The sequence below is a fragment of the Centropristis striata genome, chromosome 17, assembly GCF_030273125.1.
Source record: "Centropristis striata isolate RG_2023a ecotype Rhode Island chromosome 17, C.striata_1.0, whole genome shotgun sequence".
Lineage (NCBI taxonomy): Eukaryota > Metazoa > Chordata > Actinopteri > Perciformes > Serranidae > Centropristis > Centropristis striata.
The window spans coordinates 28,605,668-28,631,627 of NC_081533.1; the positions used below are offsets into that span (position 1 = coordinate 28,605,668).

The 25,960-nt window shown below is 38.5% G+C and overlaps 1 protein-coding gene across 2 annotated transcripts in view; it reads left to right on the forward strand.

Moving 5' to 3' along the window:
- Positions 1-294: 294 nt before the first annotated feature.
- The window catches only part of nat16 (N-acetyltransferase 16), a 33,217-nt gene continuing 7,551 nt past the window's right edge, over positions 295-25,960 (forward strand). Inside the window, exon 1 of one of the 2 annotated variants that reach the window (XM_059354586.1) lies at positions 295-479. Coding sequence is in view for 1 of the 2 variants with exons in the window: in XM_059354585.1 (XP_059210568.1) it covers positions 22,305-22,360 (56 nt within the window). In the remaining variant the exon portion in view is untranslated. Of the gene's footprint in view, positions 480-21,589; positions 22,361-25,960 lie in introns of those variants that run through there. The other variant, XM_059354585.1, reaches the window with a different exon arrangement.

Here is a 25,960-nt window from a genome sequence, read left to right on the forward strand (position 1 = left end):
CGTCCAAAGCGTATTACGGTATCTTTTAGTGAATCTTGGTAGGTCTGATGGGATTTTCATCAACCTAAAAAACACATTTCTGCCCCTCTATCACAAAACTGCCAAATAAAATTAAAAAAAAAGGCCAGAAATTAGGTGTGCTTCCCAACTGCTCGTCCTTCTTGGGAGTCTCTGCACGTCCCTTTGATACTGACACACACACACACACACACACACACACACGGATCGCGGAGGGGGGAGGGCTGCGGTGATGCTGAGCCGCTCCAGTGAGTCCAGTACGGAGGCTTGACGTAGGGAACTGGGAGAGGCGGGGCTTGAGGATCGTGTTGAGTCTCCAGTGTATCACCGACAGAGCCGGTTTGTCTGTCTTTCATTCATCACCGGAACTCTGCAGCTCGTGCATCAGCCGCGATACCGTCTGCCATCCTGTCTCCTCTGACCACCGACACCAAGGACACCACCGCCGGCCATCATCCGCGGTAAGACCCGCAGAGCAGACGGCTGGAAAGCGGCTGCCGGTTAGATAACGGATGGCTCAGTGCTGTCCTATAGGCTGTGTGAAGGAAAATTACCAGCCTACAGCATCCCTATATGGGCTATGGAGCGCGTGCGGTGTTCAGTGGTGCTTAGTAGGCCCGCTGGGTACATTGTGACGTATCGGATTTTATGGTATTGTTTGATTTTAATCTCCAGTCGCATTATGTAATATTCTTAAAATGTGTTGTAGGCTTCTCAGTAATGACAGGATAGTGACCTTGTGGGATTATTTAGGCTCTTTCATCTCTTCTGTGCTCGGTTATCACGGTTCTATCTATCACTAATGACGACACACATTGCTGAATATTAAACCTGGGAAATTATTATAGCATCATTATATTCATGGAAGAGGCAGATTTGCAACCTTTGGCTGCCAGGTTAACACATTGCTCAACATATAATGCTCTATAACAAGGCTTAAGGTCATTATGTTCATATTCAATGTAGTCCCATTCATCCATATCTGCTTAGGTGATGCTGTAATACATCATAATAAAAAATGACACATTGCATGACGATTGATTGAACGTGAAATGCATAAAAAGGCAAACATGCACAATAATGCAATGAAAACAAACATTTTAGGAGGTAATGTTTTTTTTTTTTGTCGATACACATTTTATTTTAATTTTGTCTGTGTAAGAGGGCTTTGGTTTAAAAAACATTTTCTGCTTATTAGAACACCTTATTCACTGTAAATTAGGCTTATCCCGATCCAGAACATCCAGCCCTGTCGTAAATATTACGTTCCTATACAACTAAACAGCATTCTCAATTACCTTTGGAGGGAAATGCATTTTCTCACAATTAAAAAAAAAATTCACATAGGGTAGATGACTGGGTCAAACAAACACAGGACTTTGAGTCAGGAGGCTGCTGTTCGTGTCCCGTGTGAAACCAAAAATCAATGTTTATTGGTTCAATCTTTGGTACATATGTTAGATTACACAGTGTATTTAACTGATACATAAAACACTACAGCAGCTATAAGGAACTTTCATTTTCTGTTGAGTTTGGGGGGGTAGCCTGTGTTTCCATGAGCACCAGACTGCCACTAGAAAACCTCTTATTGTTCTGGTCCCCCATGCCTCACATATCTTCAGCATGCTCAGCAAAAGGGCACGAGCCTTCAGCACTGTGCGTGGCGTCAGTGTTGGCTCCCAGGAAGCTGGTGAAGAAGCAGGATGAAGCTGTGCTGCTGCGTGCAGGAAGCTCTCCCCGACACCTTACACTGGAGCTCCAACTGCAGGTCGGAGGTGGCAGCAAAACTGGATTGGAGTGTGTCCACAGCGGGCTGATGGCTGCTAGAGCCCCCACTGGAGTCTAACACATGAAGGAGGTTCTGTCTGGTTCTGTTCCTTGTCAAAATTCATGTTTCAGTGTTAATCACCCGTCTAAAACTGAGTTGTAATGATGAGAAAACACGTTCCCCTCAAAATATATTTGAGAATCCAGTTGTGTTGTATGGGAATGTCATTTTTAGGAGACAGAGTTAATTGTTTATTGTTAAAAAGATCCCCATTAGCTGTCACCAAAAGTGGGAGGAGCTAGTCTTCCTGGAGTCCACAAGACAAAACAAAAATCACTTAACAATTAAACATTGTAGACATCATTATATACGTCATCAGAAATAATTCTGAATAAGTTATTACATTCATATCTATTACATTAATTCTCACTTTCATACAGTAAATATGTTAATTCACTTATCACAAATTTAAATAGTGCATTCTCAAGTTATAATTAAAAGATACTTTACTATTCAGTTCACATATATTCAGTGGGCAATTATTCCAATAACTGATAGCACGATAAATAACTGTTCTCTTTAAGGCATTTGATTTTGGAACATGTAAGAATGGGATCAAAACGTTCTTAGAGCTACAACTAACTGTTAGTATTTAAATTTATCTTAAATCCAGGGCTTCAGTGATTAGACAACTAATGGATTTGTCTATTAACTATTTTTGTTGAAGGAAATAAAGCAGCAACTATGCTGAAAATGGTTTTATCCATCAAGCAAAATTGCTAGGCATGATGGATTTTCTCTGTTTGATATACTGTAAATTAAATATCTTTGCACCTTGAACTGATATGTAATTTCACTCAGTTTTCTGACATTTTATGGACAAAACAACCATATTTAATGATGTCTGAATCAATATAATCATTAGTTGCAGCCTCAGATGAATCTGTTTATTATTTTTCAGACAGTTACATTAATCAGTGATTCCATCAATTGTCAGAAAATAGTGAAAAATGTCACTCGCATCACAATTTCTCTGAAGCCCAAGCCGCGAACTTCTTCAGTCTGACAAACAGAGAAAAGCTAAGGAATATGTTAATATTTTGTCTGCTAATGATTTAAAGGTTGTACATTTATTTTCCATTAGATAATTAATTGGTTAATCACATCAGCGACTAATAACATAGAATTTATATTACAATTTACAGTAATGTTTTATCTAGTGGAGGTCTCTATTTAGGCTGCAGATTTTGTTGGATAGGATTTTTTAAATTTGGAGAAAATAACACCTCAGAAACACCTCTTTATTGATGGCAAGCGATAATGAGGATGCAGGCTGCATGTGGAATAATTTCATGGCTCTCATTTCCAAACCAGTCAGACACATTGGACCCAGTCCAGAACATGCAGACTGCTACTTATTGGGACTTATTTTGTGGGATGGGGCACTTCCTTATCCCCCAAAATAACCCCCATGAATTTAGGTCTGATGCTTAATTTACTGTTTAACAAACAAGTTAGCTAAATGTTTCAAGCCCTCGACAACAGAGAACTTGGTACATATCTTTGACAAAGTCAGATTTTGATTTGAAGCTGAATTTCATCATGTTTTGTGTTTCTGCCTATGTAAACAAAATAGCAGAAATTCACCTACCTATTGATGGCAGGTAGGGATGAAGTCTGCAGCCAAATCCAATGATGAAATGTCTTCAGGTTTCTCTTTTTTAAAACAGTCAACCACAGATCCCATCCTACCTGAGCATGATCCAGAACCTCCCATTTCTGGAATATTGCTTATTTTGTTGGATTTGGTACTTCTGTAATGAAATAACTATTATTTAGAGTTTTGAAATAGTTGCATTAACACATGGTTATTTTTGTGAAACTAAAAAACTAAAAAAAACCAACTACTTGGTTAAGTTTAAAAAAAAAGATCATGGCTTGGGTTTAATTAAATGCTTCCTTAAGAAAAGTCCATAGTTATACAGATGATGTAGTTATATTTGTGACAGTAGCCCCTTTCAGACTGCCGTTTCAAGCTGCAATATTTACGCCTCTGTGACGTTTCACCTTCAGTTTGAACGTCCCAAAGGCGTAATATGGGGGACCGAGTGATTCCCAGCTCTGTATCGCCTTCAGAGGTAGATACCGAGGCGTTAAGTCGACGAGACTGATCGAGACAATGGGATCAATCAGTGCGTTTACATGCACAGTTTAATACAGCTATGCTTAAAAATCGATTTTGGCGTCTAATAGGACTTCTGTCCTTGTCCCAGTTTACATGCAACTGAGAAAACTGAATAACTGAGGGGAACGTGTCCTCCTTCTCAACACTGGGTGGCGATATGCGTCGTTTCAGCGGGTTAATACGGCGCCCTTTCTGGTTGACCTCAGTTCGACACACTGTGCCGTCGCTACTGCAACCGGCTAACGCGACCGGCTAATAACACCGGCTACTGCGACCGGCTTTCTTGGATGTCTTTGTTCCGGTGAGTCGGGGGGGTGGAGCATGCGCACATGTGTTGTCTTGTCATACATGGCGGCGAAAATCGATTTCCAAACGCATTATCTGGGTGTCCTAATCGGAGTTGGAGAACTCCAATATTAGTCAGACTAACACGTTTACATGCACTTCAGTTGTCCAGTTATAGTCGGATTAAGGCAATAATTTGTTTTTTTCAAGTGTCATGTAAACATGCTGACTGTGAAAAGGCGGAGCCGGCAGGACGGAAAATGCATGACGTGCAGCCTGTGAGGACTTTGTCACTCATTATAGACAATTTAATGCCATGGTCATGATTACATCATGATGTCCGCTGGAGATATATAATATTATATTGCAAATATTGCAAAATAAGGGTTAAATTTGAGAAAAATCACCAAAAAATCACCTAAAATAGTAGGCTACATAGCCGACTGAAAATGTTCTGCCACTGCCAGTCAGAAAAATCAAAGACAACTATGGTTAAACTTGATAAGATAAAAGGATTGGACTAAGGCGATCAATAAACAGTCAGTTGGTAAATAAAGGTTAAATATAGTTGTATGTGTTGACAGTGTGAATATATCATGTACAGTCAAGGAAAAAAATAATTAGACAACACTTGTTTTCTTCATTTTCTTGTTTATTTTAATGCCTGGTACAACTAAAGGGACATTTGTTTGGACAAATATAATGATATTAACAAAAATAGCTCATGACAGTTTAATTTTAAAGCTGATTTCTAGCCATTTTCCATGGTTTTATTGATAAGGACCAAAATCAATATCAAGAAAACCATGGAAAATGTCTAGATATCAGCTCTTAACTTAAACTCTTATGGGCTATCTTTGTTGTTATCATTATATTGTCCAAACAAATGCCCATTTAGTTGTACCAGGCATTAAAATGAACAAGAAATTAGAGAAAAAAAAGATGGTGTAATATTTTTTCCATGACTGTATGTCTCAAAGTTTCTCAAGCCCAAACGTTAATCAGAAATTGTGGAATCCTAACCATCTCTTATGGACAGAGACAAAACATATCCTGGGCTAGGCTCAGAAAGCAAAACTCAACTGTTAAATGTTTATATTTCAAGTCTTGTACATTGAGAACATCATTATTATTTACACATACATACACAGCCTTTTTTATTTTTATTTTACTAATGTTTTATTCTTCTGGTTTCCCTGTAAAATTCTATTTTGTAAAACAGCAGATCGAGACAACTTAAAACTCCTAATAATGTTTAATTCACAACATTTATAATTTATAATCAACCTAAAACCTCCAGGTACCCCTACCTGCACACTAAACCAGCTGGTACTCAAGCATCCAACGGTAAAAGGAGATATATAAGACTCATGTCAAACATTCTATCCCATGGACTCTATTCCATCACTTCTCCTGTTACACTATCACTTATCTTAAAGTGCTTTTTGGTAATGGCCCTTAGGAATGGAGTTATAAGAGCCAAGGGGTAGATCTGTAAACATAAATTTGGATGCCAGCAGTAGTAGAGAATAGAAACTACTGTAGGCTTCTGTCAATACAACAGACACCAACTGGCAGGTGCTCATCAGGAAGAGCAACCCACTGCATGTGATAGATAGATAGATAGATAGATAGATAGATAGATAGATAGATAGATAGATAGATAGATAGATAGATAGATAGATAGACAGATAGACAGATAGATAGACAGACAGATAGACAGATAGATAGACAACTTTATTCATCCCCGAAGGGAAATTCGGTTGTCACAGCAGTCCGGTATTCAAGTACAATAAAATACAATAGAATAAAATACTGAGGTAGCATGAATAAAAACAACAATAGAAAAAAACACAGAATAGAACAAGGACACTTAAGAAGTTAAAAAAGAACATCAGTTGGTAGGATGGTTGGCAAGATGATGGTAATAATTAAACTGGTGATATGATGGCAACCATGCTATAGTGACTAGACGGTATATAATAATAATAATAGTACAGTATATAATATAATATGTAATAATAAATAATAAACAATATAAAAATAAAATGAAAAATATAAATAAAGTAATTATATGTAAAATAATATGATAAAATAATATGATATATAATATATAATAATAATAATAATAATAATAATAATAATAAATAAGGCCGGTAAGGCCAGTATAATAATAATAGTAGTATATTGCAGTATATAGTAATAATAGTAATAGCAGCAACAGTATATTTAATAATAATAATAGTAATAATATTAATAACATAGCAAAGTGTCGTGCGTAGATTTAGTGCATTTATGTGCATCAGATATCTCATTTGATTGGATTTTTAAAAAAATATATAAAGACATTTAGATTACACTTCCCATCCCAGAGCCACAGTTGCAATGCATTCTGGGAAAAGTCTTCTCTCACTTGATTTGTCTATGCATGTGGAAGTGCTCCATTTGGCGGACCATCTGGACTCTAGATAACCACTGCCCCTTCATCCCGAACAGAAATGGGACACACCACACTACATGAGAGTGCACAAAATGGAGGAATAGGAGCAAGATTGCTTATAGATCATTCTTAGTGATCACATTAAATGTCATGCATACTTGACGTGACTTTGAGATGATGTGACATTAATACACAGGTAATATTAAAGCAATATTTTATTGCTTGGTTTTCCTTTGCAATTAGGATGTAACACTGTTGGGAGGCATGATGTGTCTCATCGTCTAGAGACTTAAACATAAAGCATCCTTTTATTATTTGGCCACTTGGGTGCAGCAAACAAGCTGAAACACCATCTATCATATTATCAGCCTATGAAATTGATAAGGAAAATGTGTTAGAGCAACATTATTCCTTTGTTGTGTCTGATTTTCTGATAAAGTGAAAGCAAAATTCTAAATGCTAAACTAACAATTGGAGCTTACTTCATTGGTATCTACTTCTGAAGAAACTAACCAACTAGCTGCCTCTTTATCTCTTCATGCTGGTTTGTCAATGTGTAATGCGTTTTCACACCAAATGCAAATTATCCCCTTGCTGTACTTGTGCCAGTTTTAGAATTTCATTGTGTTTAAATAACCTTACCAGGTAGTCCGTATTTTTTGCCTCCTTTTGTCAAAGTAACTCTTCTTTTCACCCGGTCTCTAAGAGGTACCATCACAGAGCTCTGGGTGCAGAAAAATGGGTCATTGTTTGCAATGCTGCTCATTTTGATTGCTATTGACAATGATTACGCTGAACGTAGGACGTTAGTGTTAGCCTTTGTTGTAAGCTAACGCTAGCCCGCTAACGCGAACCCGTAGCAATGACATTGCACCTAAACAGATCTAGTTAAACAAATCTAATAAAATGAATGATACATGTTTTAGTTGGTCTGGTTAGTCATGATAATCCCGCCTCTAGCTCCCGGCGTAAGTGGTTCGTGGTTTGCAAAGAACTGGGTCGAGATTAGGCACCAACTAGACCGGGCCCTTGAACTGCCTTGGTCTAAAAGGGATATATGTACAACATTAAATTGACAATGGCAGCGGAAAAAAAAAAAAGCATCAGAGCACCTAGATAGGCATTGCTAATTGATTAAAACCCTTGTTAATTGCCATTCAATCGAACATCGGCCCATGCCTACTACAAATAGTTTTCCCTCAATTTCTGATTCAACAACATTAGGACATCAGTCAAGACTTCGAAGCCTTTTGTTCACAGCGTCACATGAATCTCTTAATTAATTTTTTAAAATATTTACTCCCCTTCTAACCCTCGTTAGCTACTCGCAAAGAAATTTGCTAGAAATGTCCGTTAGCTCTAAAACCAAAACAAAGAGGCTAAAAAGCTCCGTAGAGCCGACAAACACAGGACAGTGGATTATTATCCTCTGCGGGTTCACCACAATGAATGACTTCTTTTTCCAATATAAAACTATTGATTCGCTTATAATAGTGACGGGACAGGTGTATTGTTGGTGGTCATCCATCCCTATCATCATCAGCATTGTCATCATCATCATCACGCTCTTACTATCAATTTTACCCTTCTGTCTTTTGCATTGTGACTCACGAATGATATACTAGCTGTCGTGCAAGCTTTACAGCTGCTGGAGGGAGAGAGAGAGAGAGAGAGAGAGAGAGAGAGAGAGAAAGGGAAAGAGAGAGAGAGAGGGGGGGGGTATGTGATCTGATGTCTTTTGACAGTTTGGTATTTGGAATTGAAAGCGTGCAGGCATTATTGTATTAATCATGGAAGGGAGAGAAAAAATAGGAAAGCACAACATGGACATCCTATTCTTTCCACTTTTGTCAACACATTTACTCACACAGTCCAGTCTCTCTGTCCCTCTCCCCACACAATCGAGCAGGATAATGCAGCCAGGGATGGGGACATGGTTCTGTACATTCCATGTGGGGTTTAGTTGGTTATGTGCATTGTCATGCAAGATCTAAAGTCTGGTGTTATGAGTGTGAAAAGCCTGTTGAATTGTGCACTCTGACGGATGCTTTCTTGCTCTTGTCGTCATGTGACCTCTTACATGGCTTCCTTGGTGTGTGTGACATGACTATTGTAGCTGTGGTGTCAAGCGAAGGATGTGTAGTTTAACATTTTGCTGTTCCGTGATGCATATTATAAATCCCTATAATGTAATTTTTACCATTTGGTTTAAAGTCCATTAATGATATGGTTGGACACAGGACCGGAGCACAGTCCGGTGTACAGAGAATACACAGTATGTAGATTTATGCATGTGGAACCAAAGTTCACAAAGTTAATCCTGGACACTTTTAGCCACACACCTTTACCAAGATATGCTGAAGCACAACAAGCAGAATGGCAAGTGAGTCAGTTGCATGATGGCAAGTGTTGGTGCTGCATGCTAATGCACATTTGACAGCATCACCTAGATATATAAATGCTTGAGCTTTTTTGAATGTTTAAATATAGCCAAGTAAAACGAGTTGAAACACTCCTAAGTGTTACCTCTTTTTATTTTGTATTTTCAATTTCATAGCATAGGAGATGGTTTTCAGTTTTAGAAGCTATTGTCAACTGTTGCCTTTTGGGAAAATGTTTTTTCAGTGTTCGTACAGTGTGTTTGAAAGAATGTTTGAAATGTTCTCTATTTTTGCAATGAAAAAAGCTTACCATAGTAACCAGGATACTATGTCATTGTTCCAACAGCCCAGTAGTCAGAAAGTAATCTTTCTCTACCTTTAACCAAATGGTTTTGGTTTCATTCCTTGACCATAGTGTTGTTACTTTTTTTGAAGAAGAAGAAGAAGAAGTACGTAGGCAGCTACTGGACTCCAGTGTGTACTTTCTGACTTTTGGGCTGTTGGACCCATACAACAATGCGTCTGACCAATGGGATGTCGTAGCAGTCTACCTTCCCAATGGGCAAAATGTTAACTCGGTCCCCAGAAAAAGTATTTTGTCTGCAATAATGTCTGTTTTCCCCCTCCTGCCATATGGAACCATGACTCCCAAACCTGCAAATGAACATTGCCTTTTCTGTATCATTACACCCCTAACCACTTAGTAGTAATATTTATTAAGTATCAAGAAAGAAAATAGAATTAAATAGAGAAATAGCACTACAGGAAGTGAAACAGTGCATGTGAATAAAATAATGCTGAAAACACACTTTTAATGTCTTAAGGCACCAGATTTGACCTGGTTTGCAAAGACAGTGTTGCGTGATGACATGCTTTCTAGACAATTGACCATGGTTGTTTCTCTCTTGTTACCATCAAGTCATGGGGCGAATCATCAGCTTTTCTTAGAAAAAACATCTGGATGGAAAAGCATTCTGTCCACTGCAATAGACAAGATTTTAACATACAGGAAAAATGGAAAAATGTTTTAGACCACTCTCGTTTTCCTTGATTTCTTGTTCATTTTAATGCCTGGTACAACTAAAGGTACATTTGTTTGGACAAATATCATGATAACAACAAAAATAGCTCATATGGGTTTGATTTGAGATAATGATTTTGGTTATTATCAATAAAACCATGGAAAATGGCTAGATATCAGCTCTTAAATTAAACTATTTGGTAACGCTTTATAATAAGGTCCTTAATAACCATTAATTAACAAGTAATAAGGCATTGTTCTCGCTTTAGATCCGGTAGTTGCAAAAAGCATAGTTAACTTATAGTTAACTTATAATAGATAGCAATAAAGTACATTTTAATATCAATAAGCAAACAAAATAAGATTAATAAAGGCATGGCAAAGACATAATGGGTGGGTCATGGGTGTTTGTAATGCCATTATTAACACTTATATAAGCTTATAAACACACAATAATGTTAATAAGCATCTTGTAAGGACTTACAAGGGCCTTATTACTTGTTAATTAATGGTTATTACAAGGACCTTAATATAAAGCGTTACCAACTATTTTGAGGTGTTTTGGTTATCATTATATTTGTTCAAACAAATGTACCTTTGGTTGTACCAGGCATTAAAATGAACAACTTTGGATGAAAGCGCCTGCTAAATGACAAAATGTAAATACTGAAACACAGATACATTACATTTTCAAGGTAATAAAAAGTGACGTAGTTGTCAGGCGAGAGCCGATGGTTTTGCGAGAATCCATTTTGGCTAATGTGTTTCGCCTCATTGGCTTTCTATGTGGACTGTTGCATCCAAATCCTGTTTAAAAGTGATTGGTCAATACTATTCAGATTACAAACCAGCTACAAATGGAAACCAGAACTGTGTGAGTCAGCCACCGTGTGTCAGCCTTAAAAGTGTTTACTAAGCCCAGTTTAAGGTTTAGGTTTCTGATCACGCTTTTCAGGTGTCCCATCTCCCATACAACGTTACTGCATTCTGAATGACGTTTTTTGGGAATTGTGCTATCTCCCTGATTACGCTTGTTTTTTAGGTACCACCAATGCATTTCTAATTGAACAGCTTTTAGGGAGGTCAGTGGATGGATGGGTCAAACAAACAAAGGCTGTATGTAATCTGTGTGAAACCAAAGGACAAAATTTACTTATTTGACCTTATGTGATCCATCTTTTTGAGTTAACCACATGTTTAAAACAAAAAGATCTCCACATGTAACAGCTCACGGTACAGCGAAGTGTTCTAAAATTAGCACAAACGTCATTATACATGAACATATGATTCATGGTTGTAAAGAAAGCTGCAGTTTCTGTGAATTTAGACTACAAAACTACTGACCCAGGTTTAAGGCAAAACATTTCCTCGTAAGGCGTTAGAAAAGACAGTTTAAACAGTAAATAAATGTACCTAAATGCCAGAATAAAGTAGTTACGAGGGTGACGTGAGACACAGAAGTTATGGAAAAAAATTTGAATCACCAGTGACATAAAAAGTCCTTTACTTTTGTTTTCACATGGGACATGAACCCTGTTCTCCTGTGTGAAGTATGCCATTGGTTTGACCCATCCCGCCCTATGTCAGCAATATGGCGGCGGAGGAGAGTCGAAAACGTAAACGTGACTCGTGTTTTTCTGCCTGTGCAAACGGTTTATATTGTGGTTTTTGAGGGGAGACTAGTCCCATTTAAAAATGCAATCGTAATCCGGGAGAAAATAGGCTCTTCGAAACTTTTTTTTTTTTTGTGCAGTTTTGTTGTGCGGATGAATCACTTTTCAGAGACAGGAGTGCATGATGCGGAACTCCAGAAAGAAGTCGATGTTAACACCCAGAGAAAAATCATCCCAAGCACTTTAAGCAGCTGACAGAAGAGCGTGTTGTTACACCAATCAGGGATTTATACCCTGCTTCACTAGAAAGAGCTCCAAGGATGAGAACGCTGTGTGAGGACTATATTGGATATCACTGCAGCGTCTTGTCTCACAAATGTCTCCACAATTTGACAATCATTCATGAGTCCACAAAGCTCTCACGCATGGGCCACTAACTATTGTTCCAGCATCCCCAAAAAAGAGATCTATTTTTTCATATATATCTTTATTGGGTTGTCAGGACATAATACATATTCAATCAGAAAAGGTACAATTCACCCATTTTTCCCCCCTTTTAGAACAACCCCCCACCCCCGAACCAGAGAAAAATAAGCAAAAAACAATAAATAGTAATGAGAATGAGAAAATACAACTCTCTCCCCCTCAAAGAAAAACAGGAGGGGTGAACAGTAGCTAAATAAACAATAATAAAAAAATAAATAAAATATATATATATATATGTATATATATATGTATATATATGTGTATATATATATATATATGTGTATATATATATACATATATATATATACATATATATACACACACATATATATATACATATATATATACATATACATATACATATATTTATATACATATATATACATATACATATATATATATATACATATACATATATATATATATATATATATATATATATACATATATATATATAAAAGAGATCTATTTTGTGCCTAAATGTAAACATCCCTTCTCACAGTGTTGGCACACCATTATTTTTTAAGAAGCATTTTCAGTCACTGGACTCCAGTTTGTATTTTCAAACTACTGGACCATCACATCATCATATGCTTCAGACCAGTAAGATGTCGTGCCTGTGAGCGGTCAACTACGGCTTTTGATTAGTGTCAAATATGAATGTGAGAGAAAATCGTCTCTTTTTGCAAATTTTGTAAATCCGATCCCTGGAGAGAAGATTGGGATTTTTTTTTTTTTTTTTACTGTGCAGAATTTAAGCAGCCTAGAAAAATATACGTCACATAGGCTGTTGCAGAAGTATAAATCTTCCTTTAATAGTGCATGTGACTTTTCAGGCAGTGTTAAGTGTGACATTGTGCTGCACATCAACACCCATACAGGCACACACACACACACACACACACACACACACACACACACACACACACACACATTGTGTGTCGCACTACAGGGACCTTGGAGATTAATGACTGTATAGGTGCTGCAGTGCAGAGGGGAGGCCAGGGGAAGAGGACAAGAGAAGGGAGGGATAGATTTAGGAGAGGAGGAGAGAAGCAGGAGGTGGGGTGGGGGGTGGGGGAGGTTGGTAACAAGGCTGGAAAGAGGAGGGTGGGGGGTGGTTAAGAGGAGCTGAAGGGGAGGCTCTGGAGAGATGAAAGCATGAATGAGGCTAGGAGGAAGTTAGAAGATGAGGAGGAAGGTTAAGACTAAAATAGAATTAGGCAAAAAGAGGTGAAAGGCCAAGAGGAGACTAGGAGGAGGTTAGGAGATGAGGAATAAGGTTGGGTCTAAAATAGAAGGAGTCAAAGAAGGGGTGAGAGTCTAGGAGGAGACCAGGAGGAGGTGCAAAAGAATGTTGTCTGCCTGAGCAGTTTTATTGTTTGCAGATCGGCCTGACTCGTGATGAACCACTGCAAAGTCAAATAGGGCTCAGTGAGTGTGTGTGTGTGCAGAGTGATGCATTGCCTTGTTCACTCTTCCTCCCTGAAACTGGACCGAACAAATGCAAAAACACAAAGCCCTCATTTCTGCTGTCTTCCTCTGCTTCATCATATTTATTACACCCGCAGCTGTCTGTGGGTGTAATGACACACACGTAATCCCCACCCATCCCCCACAGCCATCCTTTCCTCCTCATGACCCTCATTCATTTTACAGCAGGAGCAGTTTGGGCCACCAGCATTCACTGCGTCTACTTCTGTTGCGTCATAATCCAGGTTTCTGAAGCGTCATGTAAATAAGAACCACAGTTTGAACGGAACCAGGTTTACACAGCAACATTTATATGGCCATTTATAAACTTCATTGATATGAACCTAAACATATGTGCATAATGATGACCCATTTCATATAACAGCAGGATGAAAAGTAAAGCAGTAGTAGTTAAAAACACAAAAATGGGCCACAAATTGTACAGACAAAAATAAATAAATGCATTACTCCGTCCTGATTTTTATCATGGCGGGGAAAAAAACTGCTCACCCAGTATTAGCTGAGGCACTGGGGCCAAAGACTATCAAACTCTATAAAAAAAGTAAGAGTATTTTTTTCAAGGCAAGAACAGGGAGATGCCATGAAACTGAGAAAGATCCTTTGTGGGGTTTTTTTTTTACCTGTGAATTACTGAGCCAAAACTGAAATCTATATTTTCTATAAAAAGTCAGACAATGATATATCACATTGGGGTTTTTTGCTCTTCACAAACATGATATAGGCAGTTTTGATGACAGCCACTCAAAGTAACCTTTTTAAAAAGCTGTGACCAAAAAACAGTATGTGTGTGCCATTTTAATTAATTAATTAGACAGTTTTTACAATACATTGTCTAATATTCTGGGAAATGCTCTTTGGCTACATACACACTAAAAGGTTTTAATTTTACATGTTTTAAAATGATGGTGATGATTCAAATGTTGCGTCCACGTGTTTTCTTACCCCAAAATTTTTTTTATACTGTAGTTTAAAAACTCCTGGATTATGTTTTGGTCTGGAAGGGCAGAAACGGAGAATTTAGAAACACCCACTTATACCCCTTTTCAACCAAGGCAGTTCCAGGGCTGGTTTGGAGCAGGTGCCCAAACTCGAATCTTCGAAGCAGTTCTTCGCTTTTCAACTGCCAAAGAACCGGCTCTCAGCCAGGAAAACTGGTTCCAGAGCGGCACCAACTCTTTGCTGGTCTTGAACCACGAACCACTTACGTCAGGGGCTGTGGGCGGGGTTATCTGACCAATAAGACCAAGTAAAACGAGTATCATTAATATTATTTTATTTGTTTAACTGCAATGTGAGTGATACGGGTTAGCATTAGCAAGTTAGCGGGCTGGCTTTAGCTTACAACAAAGTTTAACATTAATATCTTACATTCAGTGTAAATAAAAACGTAATCTCCGTCCATCGCATTCAAGACAAATGCGTAAATGTGTTGTACCAGTTGTGTTTGGATGGAAATGTAGGCTCACAAAGCCAGGAGCAACATTTGTAAAGAGACTACGTAGTCTCCATTGTTGTTATTACAATTGCGGAGAGTTTTCAGAGAAATACCTTGATGTAATGACGTGGGTCTCAAGCCTGTGAAAAAGGAAACTCACCTTACAGTTTTTTTGGGACCGGTTCATGTGCAAAACGGATCGGGAGCAGGAATGATGCTACGCCATCAGCTAACACTAGCACTAGCTATTTAGCTTGATTAGCAAGAAACAGTTGACAAATCATCAAACTCCTGCTCTATCAAAAATGAATAGCATCGTCCATGAGATAAAACAAAAAGAGAGATGCCACTGTCATATCTCTTTATAAATATAAAACTGGAACCAGGAGATGGTTTGCTTAGCTTAGCATACAGACTGGAAACAGTCATGGAGACAATCCGACACATACGCCTCTGTTTAATGAAATGTGTTAATAAGTGAGCTTTAGAAGTGCTGTTGCACAGATTTGTTTTTGCTGCAGACCATTTATAAAGATTCATGCTTCCATTGTGTGTGATGATTTACATGTTCAGTAAGAACAAACAGGCTTGGGGAGCACCACAGACGCTGAAATGGAAAGCTAGTTTGTTTTCACTTTAAATGTGCGGCCTCGAAGATGCAGTAAAAAGCACGCTCACCCAATGCATATGCCAAAAATACTTATTTCTACTTCCTACTTTCTGCTTCTTAGCCCATGACACATCCCCTGGCTGAGCTACCCACCCACAGGATTGGGACAAAAATAATATCTTTATACATAATATAATATTTGAGCTCTTTTGTATTACGTTGTAGGTGTATATTGAAAGTATCTGAGCCCAGCAGTGTGTCATGACCTGCAGATTTGACTTTTGCAACCATGTCACAGTAAATTCAGCTATAAACTAACAGATATATTAAGAGCTCAGTGAAAAATCGCATTATGAACTGACAGCATGTGAACTAAAATTGCATATAAAGCAGAGTCACAGTTGTGAACACTTTATGTGAGAAATCTGCCCAAAGCTGATCTCCTGGACTATCAATCCCTGCTCCCAATTACACATGACCCCATGCAAGAAATGTTTCTGAATATTTCAGAGATAGACTGCATGTGTGAAGGGGGCTTTTCTGTTTAGTATGCATTTTTTTTTATGCGTATGGGTTTTCTTCTCTACAGTCCTGTTAATGAAACTTTTATGGCACAGAGTAGATGATATAATCAGCAATTTTGGAATCAATTGGCGGCCAGTCTGAAATTAATTTAGCCTCTTGGGGTAATGACATCCTCTCCATTGCGCCAGCCATTATTTGATTGGCAACTTGAGACATAAGAGCCGAGTTGGAGTTGAGAGAAGACATATTTTTTATGTGCCTATGAATGCAGGTGAATTTTAGAAAGCTGCTTAAAAGCTAAATAGTCACCAGACGATAGCTGATTGGTTCCAATATTGCTTTTCAGCCAATGTGTCCCGCCTCTTTTGCTCTCCACATGGACTGTTTAACTGCATGCAACCAGAGCCCACTCCAACATTAATCCACAGCAATATAAGATAATAAGAGTAACGGACATAATAAAAAGAGCGTGAAGGTGAACAGCCAGTGTTGCAATTTGGAATCAATCTGCGTAACGGCAAGTAGTTCAGTGTGGGAGAAGTTGTTTTTGAGCTCAAACCTATTCTTTTACCCTAACCTTATTAAATTTAATTTTATCGCCTACAGTTAACTGTTTCCAATGAACACTGAAATTTGTTTTGAAAAGCCATTATGCATGTAGCGAGTGAAAACTGACACACCATCCTGGACATGTCCAAAACTGATGCAAAAAGATGCCCTGTTTACAATGTTTTACAAAAAGCTGCAGAATAATGTTTTCTTGACCATATGATGTGATAAAATGCTTTATTTTCTCTTAAGGAAACACACTCCCTCTTACACATAAATATAAGAAAAACTGATTCTAGGTACTGGGTCAATGGAAATGTCCAGTGGAAAATTTAGAAAAATGAGTAGTACAGCAGTCTGTAGCAGTACCATAATCACTGCTAGTGCTGGTGGAAAAAAAACTTGTCTTGGTTGGTGGATCACACTCTAACCAAGGAGAGAGCTGGGATCAGCCACGGGTCAGATTATGTAGTGTCACAGCCCAGTTGGCAGTTCAGATATAGAATTTGGTGGCTAACTCACATTAGATATAATGATATCAAACTTTGAAGCAAAATGTAAGCACAAGAAAATGGAAAACAGTATTGGGTTTCTGCTTTAGTGTATTTGTAACTCAAAGGAATGCTAGAAGTGGTATAACATGTCAAACCTCATCAGGGAGTTGTAGCTTTCAAGAAAGGTACTGCACCAACTGGTAAGCTTATACTATTCCATTGTGAATTATGCATAGTGCCTCAAATAACGCATTATTTATGACTGACTACATTGTACAGGTGGAGGTCATAAACCATTAAGCAAATTTGCTGAAGTGGTTGAAAGAATGCTTGGAGAAAGTAATTCTTCGAATAGTGGGGTAATGCTTCATCTGGTGCTGGTATATGGACTCTAGAGTTCTTGCCAAGGTAAGGGCATCATGAATAAATTGAGGTTTATATTCATTTGGTAGTTAATTACATATAAATGTCTAAATTCATCTTCCTATCTTTATTTCTAGGACAAACATCCATTTACCATCTCCCGAGCCGCTGTCGGGTACCAGCTAAAGGCAAGAAGAATGGACCTAGGTGACATGGATGACATTGCATTGGAAGAAGAAATGTGAATGCTCTAAAAAATAAAAATGTGAACACAAAATGGTGTTTGACTCTTTTGTCTGCTGTTTGGCTCAACTGGTTACTTTGGAGAAATTTCTAAAATCAAAATACTGCCCTGAACATTGGATTTGGATTTCATAAATTTCATCAGCCCACAGATCTGATAGAGCTGTTGTTCCTGAAGAATTTTACTTTGGAGAACTTTCTAAAATCAAAATACCGCCCAGAACATTGGATTTGGATTTGGATTTCATAAATTCGTCAGCCTACAGATCTTATTGAGCTTTTGTTCTTGAAAAAGTTTAAGAGGCAATTGGGGATATCTTCTGTTACCAAGGAGATGACACCATTGGGTTTCTCTTACACAGCTGGCCCGGTCACACCAGCTTTTAAAACTGCAAAATTCTGTGGCAAAATTAATGAATTACAATGGAACAGCCACAACTACCGGATTCACTTGTGAAGATGAAGTTTGCGAATTTTTCACATCAAGTTCGACTTTGGTGAGCTATGAGAAAAACTGGTTGCTCGTGCAGAGCATCTAGCTTCTTCCACATTTGATGTTCTACATCAAACGCTACCTGAGATTTCCTCCAACTATCAAAGTGATGCATTTTGTATAATTTCATCTTTTCTCACCTGAAGACTCAATGGGGAAGATAGAAATTCAACAAAACTTACTTCTTCTCCTGCTTGGACCAGACCGCGCTAGATCCGTCCATACGATCATATGGCCTTCCAAGACGGACCAGTATTAGCTTGCAGTCGTTCGCAGCATGCGTTATGTAATGTAATGAAAGTCAAACACCACAGCAACAGGGAACACATCAATGAAGAACTACTTAAGAGAAGATTAAGTATTCGGACGTGGTGGTCTTCCCGGCGGCTTTTTGTGAGGTATCCTGGATGCGGAAACTCAACAACAATTAAACCTCTCTTAAAAGTTACAATGTTTTTTATGTCTGTGTTTGTGCGTGTGGTGGCGGTGGTGTGTGTGTGTGTGCTTGTGATGATGGTGGTGTGTGTATGTGTGTGGTGGTGGCGGTGGTGGTTGGTGCAGTAGCACCAGGTGGCTCCAAAGTAAACAAGACTAGGTCAAAACCTAGTATTAGGCCAGAGCCTGTCAATGTGCTAAATTGTGGCCAAGTTGTTATGGGGATAGACAGCTGCCAGAATATTAAATGTTTCTGTAGTGGTTCAGTAATAGTTGTTACTGAAGTATACTGAAGTAGCATATCACATGGCATGGTTAAGCTAGGTTTGAGACAAATTATTGAGGACGATCAGCGGTCCCAGAGACAAGCCCCGGTAAGCCTGTGCATGTAAACTGTGGTTACAGCAACAACAACCTCGTATTAATCAGTGGCTTATCAAGTTGATCAGCTGATTGATTGGCAATCGCAAAGGTGAACAACTTATCCAGTTGACTGTCGCGGTCATTGAATTTTTCATTCTCCTTTCGCTAATATGAACCTGGGTCACGTGGGGCTGGAGCTGATCCCCGCGGACTTTAGGAGAGGGGCGGGGTACACCCTGGACAGGCAACTGCATGCATTTACCTGAGCTGCATGTCTTTTGATTGTGGTAGAAAAACGACCTAAGACAGCACTGCAATGTCCCTTTTATCCTATTTTAATTCTACAGTCGCGCCAATGCATTTTGAAAGAGCAATGGTCAATGAGGAAGCTCCAACTTGACCAACTTGAGTCAGTGCTGACGTTGACCAAAGGCATACTCTGCCACTCAGTGACTCAGTGAGTCAGTCAGTTTCACGTCCATAGGGCTAACGCTAATGATAATTCAAGAATGCGTATTAGTCTGGAACGTCTCAGTTCATTTGTGATTTCCAAGGGTCGTTATCAACGCATGCAAACAAAAGTGCCCCTGAATAGACCTACAACCAATCAGAGCAAGAAAATGTGACCCCCAACTAAATTGGAGCAACGAAGCATGTGACGCCTGCAGTTGGGGTGGTGCTTAGTTAGTATTTTCAAGAAGAAAAAACATAGTGACTTTCTCAAATTACAGTCACTAAAAGGTGTTTCTAAAACATTTGAGGCAAGACATCGGCAATGCAGTCATCAAATTTTGATTTAGATCTGATCAGCCTAGTTTGACCTGAGTTTGGTGAGTTGCTTGTGACTCGTCCTATATAACTTGCTGATTTGCCCTGCGGGGGACTTAGCAGCTGGAAATGTGACCAAACTAATCTGCCAGAGCTAACACAAATGTGACCTGCAGATTCGTCTGGTTTCCAGGCTTTTTCCTTGTAGCAGTTTCATAAAACACAATTACTTTACTATACATGTAAACACACTTACTGATTAGACTAGTGATTTATTGGGACTTTATTTCAGCACCGGGGACTCACACTATGACCTATTAAACCGTCTGCTGCAGCATGAGACCCAGTATTGGTTGCCTTTCTTAACATGGCAGCTATTGATTGTTAGATTGCACATTAAGGTCATTTTCACTGGGGTTTAAATGGGATTTATATTTACTGCATATTGTTGCATAGACACCAGGTGTCTTAAAAATGCTTATTTTTAGCAAACATATAATGCTTTAACAACTATACATGGATTTTGTAATGTAAACACATTAAATACATTTTTTGACTCAAAGGTCCCATTTTGATTCCCATGTCCATTTTAATTAAAAATATAGTTATAAACTAAGTATCAAAGTGCTCAATCCAGACAGCAGCACACAGTTCGTATTCACAAGCTGTGCCTTTAAAGAAATGTTTGATTTTTCACATGTTTGTGATGTCAAAACTAGACTATATATATAGGTACAGAGTTTTGCTACAGTCATTCCCAAGCTGCAATGATGGTGCAGAGCACATATGTGGATGGGGTGCTAAAACAGTGTGTCAGACAGAGACTAAATATATGTATATTCTGACAGACAGTATGAGGAAAGTTATTGTTTTTGAGCATTAAAGCATGTAAACATATTGCAGTAAACACACAACATACGAGTATAAACCTAAAAATAAGCATAATATGACCCCTTTAATAGTAAATGGGGCCCTAAAATAAACCAAAATATTAAAACAGCTGAAGACAGCTGAAAAAGCTTAATATATATGTATATAAAATCATAGGACTGTCAATTCACAATTTGTGAATCAGTATTTCATACAGTAACATTTGTAACTCACAAATGTTGATGAAACAATGAGCATCTAATAAAGCATTTAATTTAGCCTGTGGCGTTTCATGCTATTTAATTAAAATTACATAAGTTCACTTTTGTATTAATCTATTTCCAATGGGGGTCACCTCGAGGAGAAGGACGCCTTTAGTACCAATAAATTCAACCAATGCCATTAACCATGACCTCTGACTTTATAATGTCTGGCTATAGAGTCATTCATATAATGGATAGCCCCCAAGATTAAGATACCATTACACAAGGACATTTTAGAAGGCACGAGTTCTTTTTTCTTTTTTTTTTACAGTCACATGCTAACAGGATAAGAGGTCCCCCAGTTAGCTTAAAGTCACACCTATGGCTTTTAGCATTTTATCAACCTGATGTTATATAGAAAACATTAGGATGGTAAGTTGCATCTCTCAAGTTAACCTTACTGGACACAGATGTTAGAAGTTATTTGTATCTTGTGTCGTCACTGTGTCTATCTATATAACCTCAATCATTTTTTCTTAAAAGAAAAAAGACTTAAGATTCATTATTACTTCTCTTACTTCTTATATTTTATGTCACCCTTCATAATAACATTAATAGTATTTGGGAGATATCTATAAAATATACCCTGAAACCACAAAAATATTATGTTTTAAAAAGACACTTGCTGCTATAAGGGTGCAAGTGATTTAAGTTGTCTGTTGAGAGACACAGGATGTTTTATGTCTGTGTGTCTTTGCTGCAACAATGCTTTTTTGGGTTTTATACTGTAATAATAAGCTGTGAGAGCACTGTGTACTGGCATCATGCCATTATCTGAGATTATAATCAGAGCAGAATATATTAAAGAATATCAAATTTCCATAACTGTTGATATTATGTATTAAAGCAAATACACACTATACATGATTTGTAGAAACAAGTTGATTTATCTTACATATTAATTTTCTGAAAGCATAACTTGTAGACAGAACCGACTAGTGTGGGTCACAATTTCAAAGTATATGGCACAGCTGTCTTATTTTCATGGCAACAAACACAGAGTGATGATTGACAGATTCACCAACTAATCATTTTCTGGTGCCTCTGTGTCAATGGTTTGTTTCATGTATAGATGGGGCTACGTGGGAAAAATGACATGGAGCCTGCTATCGCGCAACAGAGTGGTTTGCTTATGTGTTTGCGTCAGCATGGAGCCTACTGGCACGAAGCACTGGAGCCAAGGATCTTCCCAGGAGACATGAATGATTTTGGTGTCCATGTTGTCATCACACCAACAGGATAATCTACTGAAGACATGGTGTGTTCCTTTGAGTTTTGTATTGTTCGGATGCTCAAGAGACCTGTTTTTTCAATATCTATTCTGTGTTGAAGTGGGGGAAGACAAAGGGGAGAGCTGGTAGCGTACTCCAAATAAATCAAATCTGGTGTTTTAACAGACACAAAATGGCATGGTCATGAGGAATTTGTGCCGTGTTTGACTTTGATCGTCAGTGTGTAGTGGGATTTTATACCACTTGACCTGTCTTGGTGTTTTAAATTTTCGCTCTCATCAGATTAACATTTTTTTTGGAGCCACAGTATATAATTCCTACAATGCAACTAATGGGATTGATGCTTTTTGGGCATTGCTGAAACTCCATCACCAATTCTGGCTGAAGATAACCATTGGTAGCTCTTCTTTCTGGTCGTTGTTGGTGCCATTTTTTTGCCAAGTATATGGGTATGTTGGTCACTTGACCAACAAAGTCATGTGGCGGAATGTGCTTATTTGTGTGCGTTCTTTGGATTACCAATTTCTCATTTCCATTGTGTCTTTTCACATCACGATTCCAAAGCTCACCAATCTGGCACAGGCATCGTCAAATAACTGGACCCCAATCTGCTGCAAGCATACTGGCAGTTGCCCTCAGTGGCGTATTTGATGGCAGTTCAACAGTCTTTTGCAAATGTGCCAAATTCCATTTTGTTTGGAGTACACTGCCAGCCGAAGAGAGGGAGGAAGTAAGAGCATGAGAGAGTGAATAGGAGGAGAGTGAATCAATGAGTGTGTGAGAGAGCGGGAGAGAGAAACACAAAAACAAAACAGCATCGCTCTCATTGGCAGGACCAGACTACCCAGCCAAGCCTGACACCTCATCTCAAAGCATCAAAGCATGATGGAAAAATACCAGTGCCCACAGTGTGTACGTGTGTGTCTGCTGTGACCAGACAGTGTTTTCACTACAAATGCCCTTACAGCTCACATGGCCCATTGATAGATTATTGGAACATGTCTCGCATTTCTGTTTTAGCCCCTACAAACCAACAACCCCTCTCTAAATGGCTTAAAAAGACAGTGCTTAAACACGAACAAGGTGTTGTTGAAAAAGGGCTTATAACTAATTTCAACAAACTAAAAATGGACACAGGCAGTTGTGTTTTACCAAAGTGTCCGTTTTTTTTTTTTTTTTTACACAAATCTTTAAAGAAATTATCCATTTGTCATACACTGATGAATCACTATGTTGGGTTGGATTTTGGACATGGATCCTTGTAGAGGAGACTCTTGTCCATAGGCACCATGTTTATTCAGGAATACCAAGTGCAGACGAAGTGTTGAGCATCTCTGTACTTTCCAGTTTCCCTGTGAAGTCTCACAGTGTCTACACCAGACCCCCCCCAAGTCTTCCATATTAATTTATGTTGCTATCTACCCTTGCTAAATAACGGCATGTGTATGTGGCAGGTGTAAATTACTGTACTAAATAAGAGTCTAGGCATTGTATTAGATGTGTATAAGGCAGAGAACAGAAAAACTAAATCAATTGTATTAGATTCACTGACTTACTGGAACTGCCTGTTGTGTTTTGGAGAAGTAATGGTTCCCTTGTAGCATGTAGCTAGCCACAGTTAGTGTTGCTATCATTCTTGTTGTTATGTTACCAACATGACCTGTAGACATGTCTCATGTATCAAATAGGTGGTAAAAGCTGTGTTTAAAATGTTCAGGATGCTAGATCTTGAAATAAATGTAATTTGCAAAACCTTTCATCATTTTGTCACTTTTTTGGACAAATTGGTATCATATAAATAGGGTTTTTACTCAAGGCTTGAAACATGTAACATATCCTCTCTCAAGACCTTCTCTGTCCCCCTCTTGGAGTTTCAGTGCTCTAGCATTCTCAACATAATTCTCTACATTATAATTTCTTCAACTTCTTCAACTCCCTGTTCATACCTGGCATTAACATGGGTCTTGGGTGACTTGATGAAAAATGGACAGCTTAGAGTAGAATTGTTAATGGACCTGAAGTGCATTGAAACCACATGCGAAGGTGGTCTCGAAAATAGTACTCTGTGTGTCAACAGCCTTTTCAAATTAACTGATAAACTAATTGAATCAACTTTTTGAATCAATATCTTGGGCAACCCAGTCTCTATTTTTATTGTGTTGATTACTTCTTCTAACTTCATTTTCTGGCGGACACTACAACGCTTTTGTACTTCTGTACTTTTCAGACTCAGACTGTGAGATCTGGTCTCAGTTGAGACACATGTGGAAATGCATTCTAGTGCCAGGTGTGAACTGATGTACTTCAAGCTGTCTACTTGTGATCAGATCACCCAAGATGTATGTTAATGCCAGATGTGAACAGGACCTTGGTCATGCCATTGAATTCTGAGTGGTGTACACAGTCTGTACCTTGGGTTTTACTGGGCTTTTAGACTCTTGTTTGTAGTGACTTGGTGTTTAATGCCTGCTCTTGTACTCGGTACTATCTTTGAATCCAGCCTTCTCTTCTATCATCATCACGCTGCCAACGAAACATCCTTAACGCATCTTATCTTTGTTAAGAGTCTTGAGGGCTTGATGTCTGCTGTTGTCCCACACTGGCCAACTTACTACACATATAAGACTGATATGTCTTATATGTTGATTGCTTTGTTTCTAGTTCTTTCCGTTGATGTGGCACTCCAGTACAGTCCTACTATTTCTCTCTGCCTTCCTTGATTCAGGGCCCCATTGTGATTGTGAAATCCTTAAGTATAAAGCTGCCCTGTGTGTCTGTGTGGCCATCTGTTAGTTTAAGCTATTCAGTCCCAGTAATCCCCTCTCTCTTTGCAATCATGCGTCCACAATTGGGCAGATCTGGTCCATGCAGAAGAGGAGGCTAATAGTAGTCCCATTCTTGAACGTGTATTCACTATTTGTCAAAAACAACTGGGAAGGCTGAAGCTAATGCAGAAAAGCAGTAGTAATAGTTCATTGCCTCAGTAGATGAAATGCTTGACGGGTTGTTCTCAACTTTCGTTGATGCTTCATAGATAGAAAGAGAGAGCATATACAGTATCCAGAGTATGTGCCTTGTGTCCTTTGATCTGTGTCTGGTTGGTATTAGCATGAAAAATTGGTTGAGGGGGTCAACCATGCTTACTTTTTATTATATGGAGAGCACTATGAGTGTGATGGGATTCGGACAAGATCATGTCTTATTGACCTTTGCAGGTGCCAGGCATTAAATAATGGATAGTAGAGAATAGTATTGAATTGCACTGAAAGCTTTCTTGCTGTCAGTTCAGGCACTAATCCAAACCGGTGCGCTTGGTGTTACAGACTTTTAGTTTTCCATCATGTATTGACAGATAGTGCATGTCTATTTAGCTTGGTGGGAGTAGCAATAAACAATTCTCTGAAGAGGCAGGTATATGGATCAGTAGATGATGGTTTTTCCTTGTCAACGTCTTTTGGCCTCTGCTTCTGTAGAGTTGTTTTAGTCTGGCTAGCAGCCTTAGTTATGGCCATTTAATTGTACAGCTTCAGTATCCAGGACCTGTCTTTGAGCGAGCTCACAGAACTGTGTTGGACCTCATTCAGTTAATTTTGCATTCTTCTGCTCATTATTCTTGCGCTGCCATC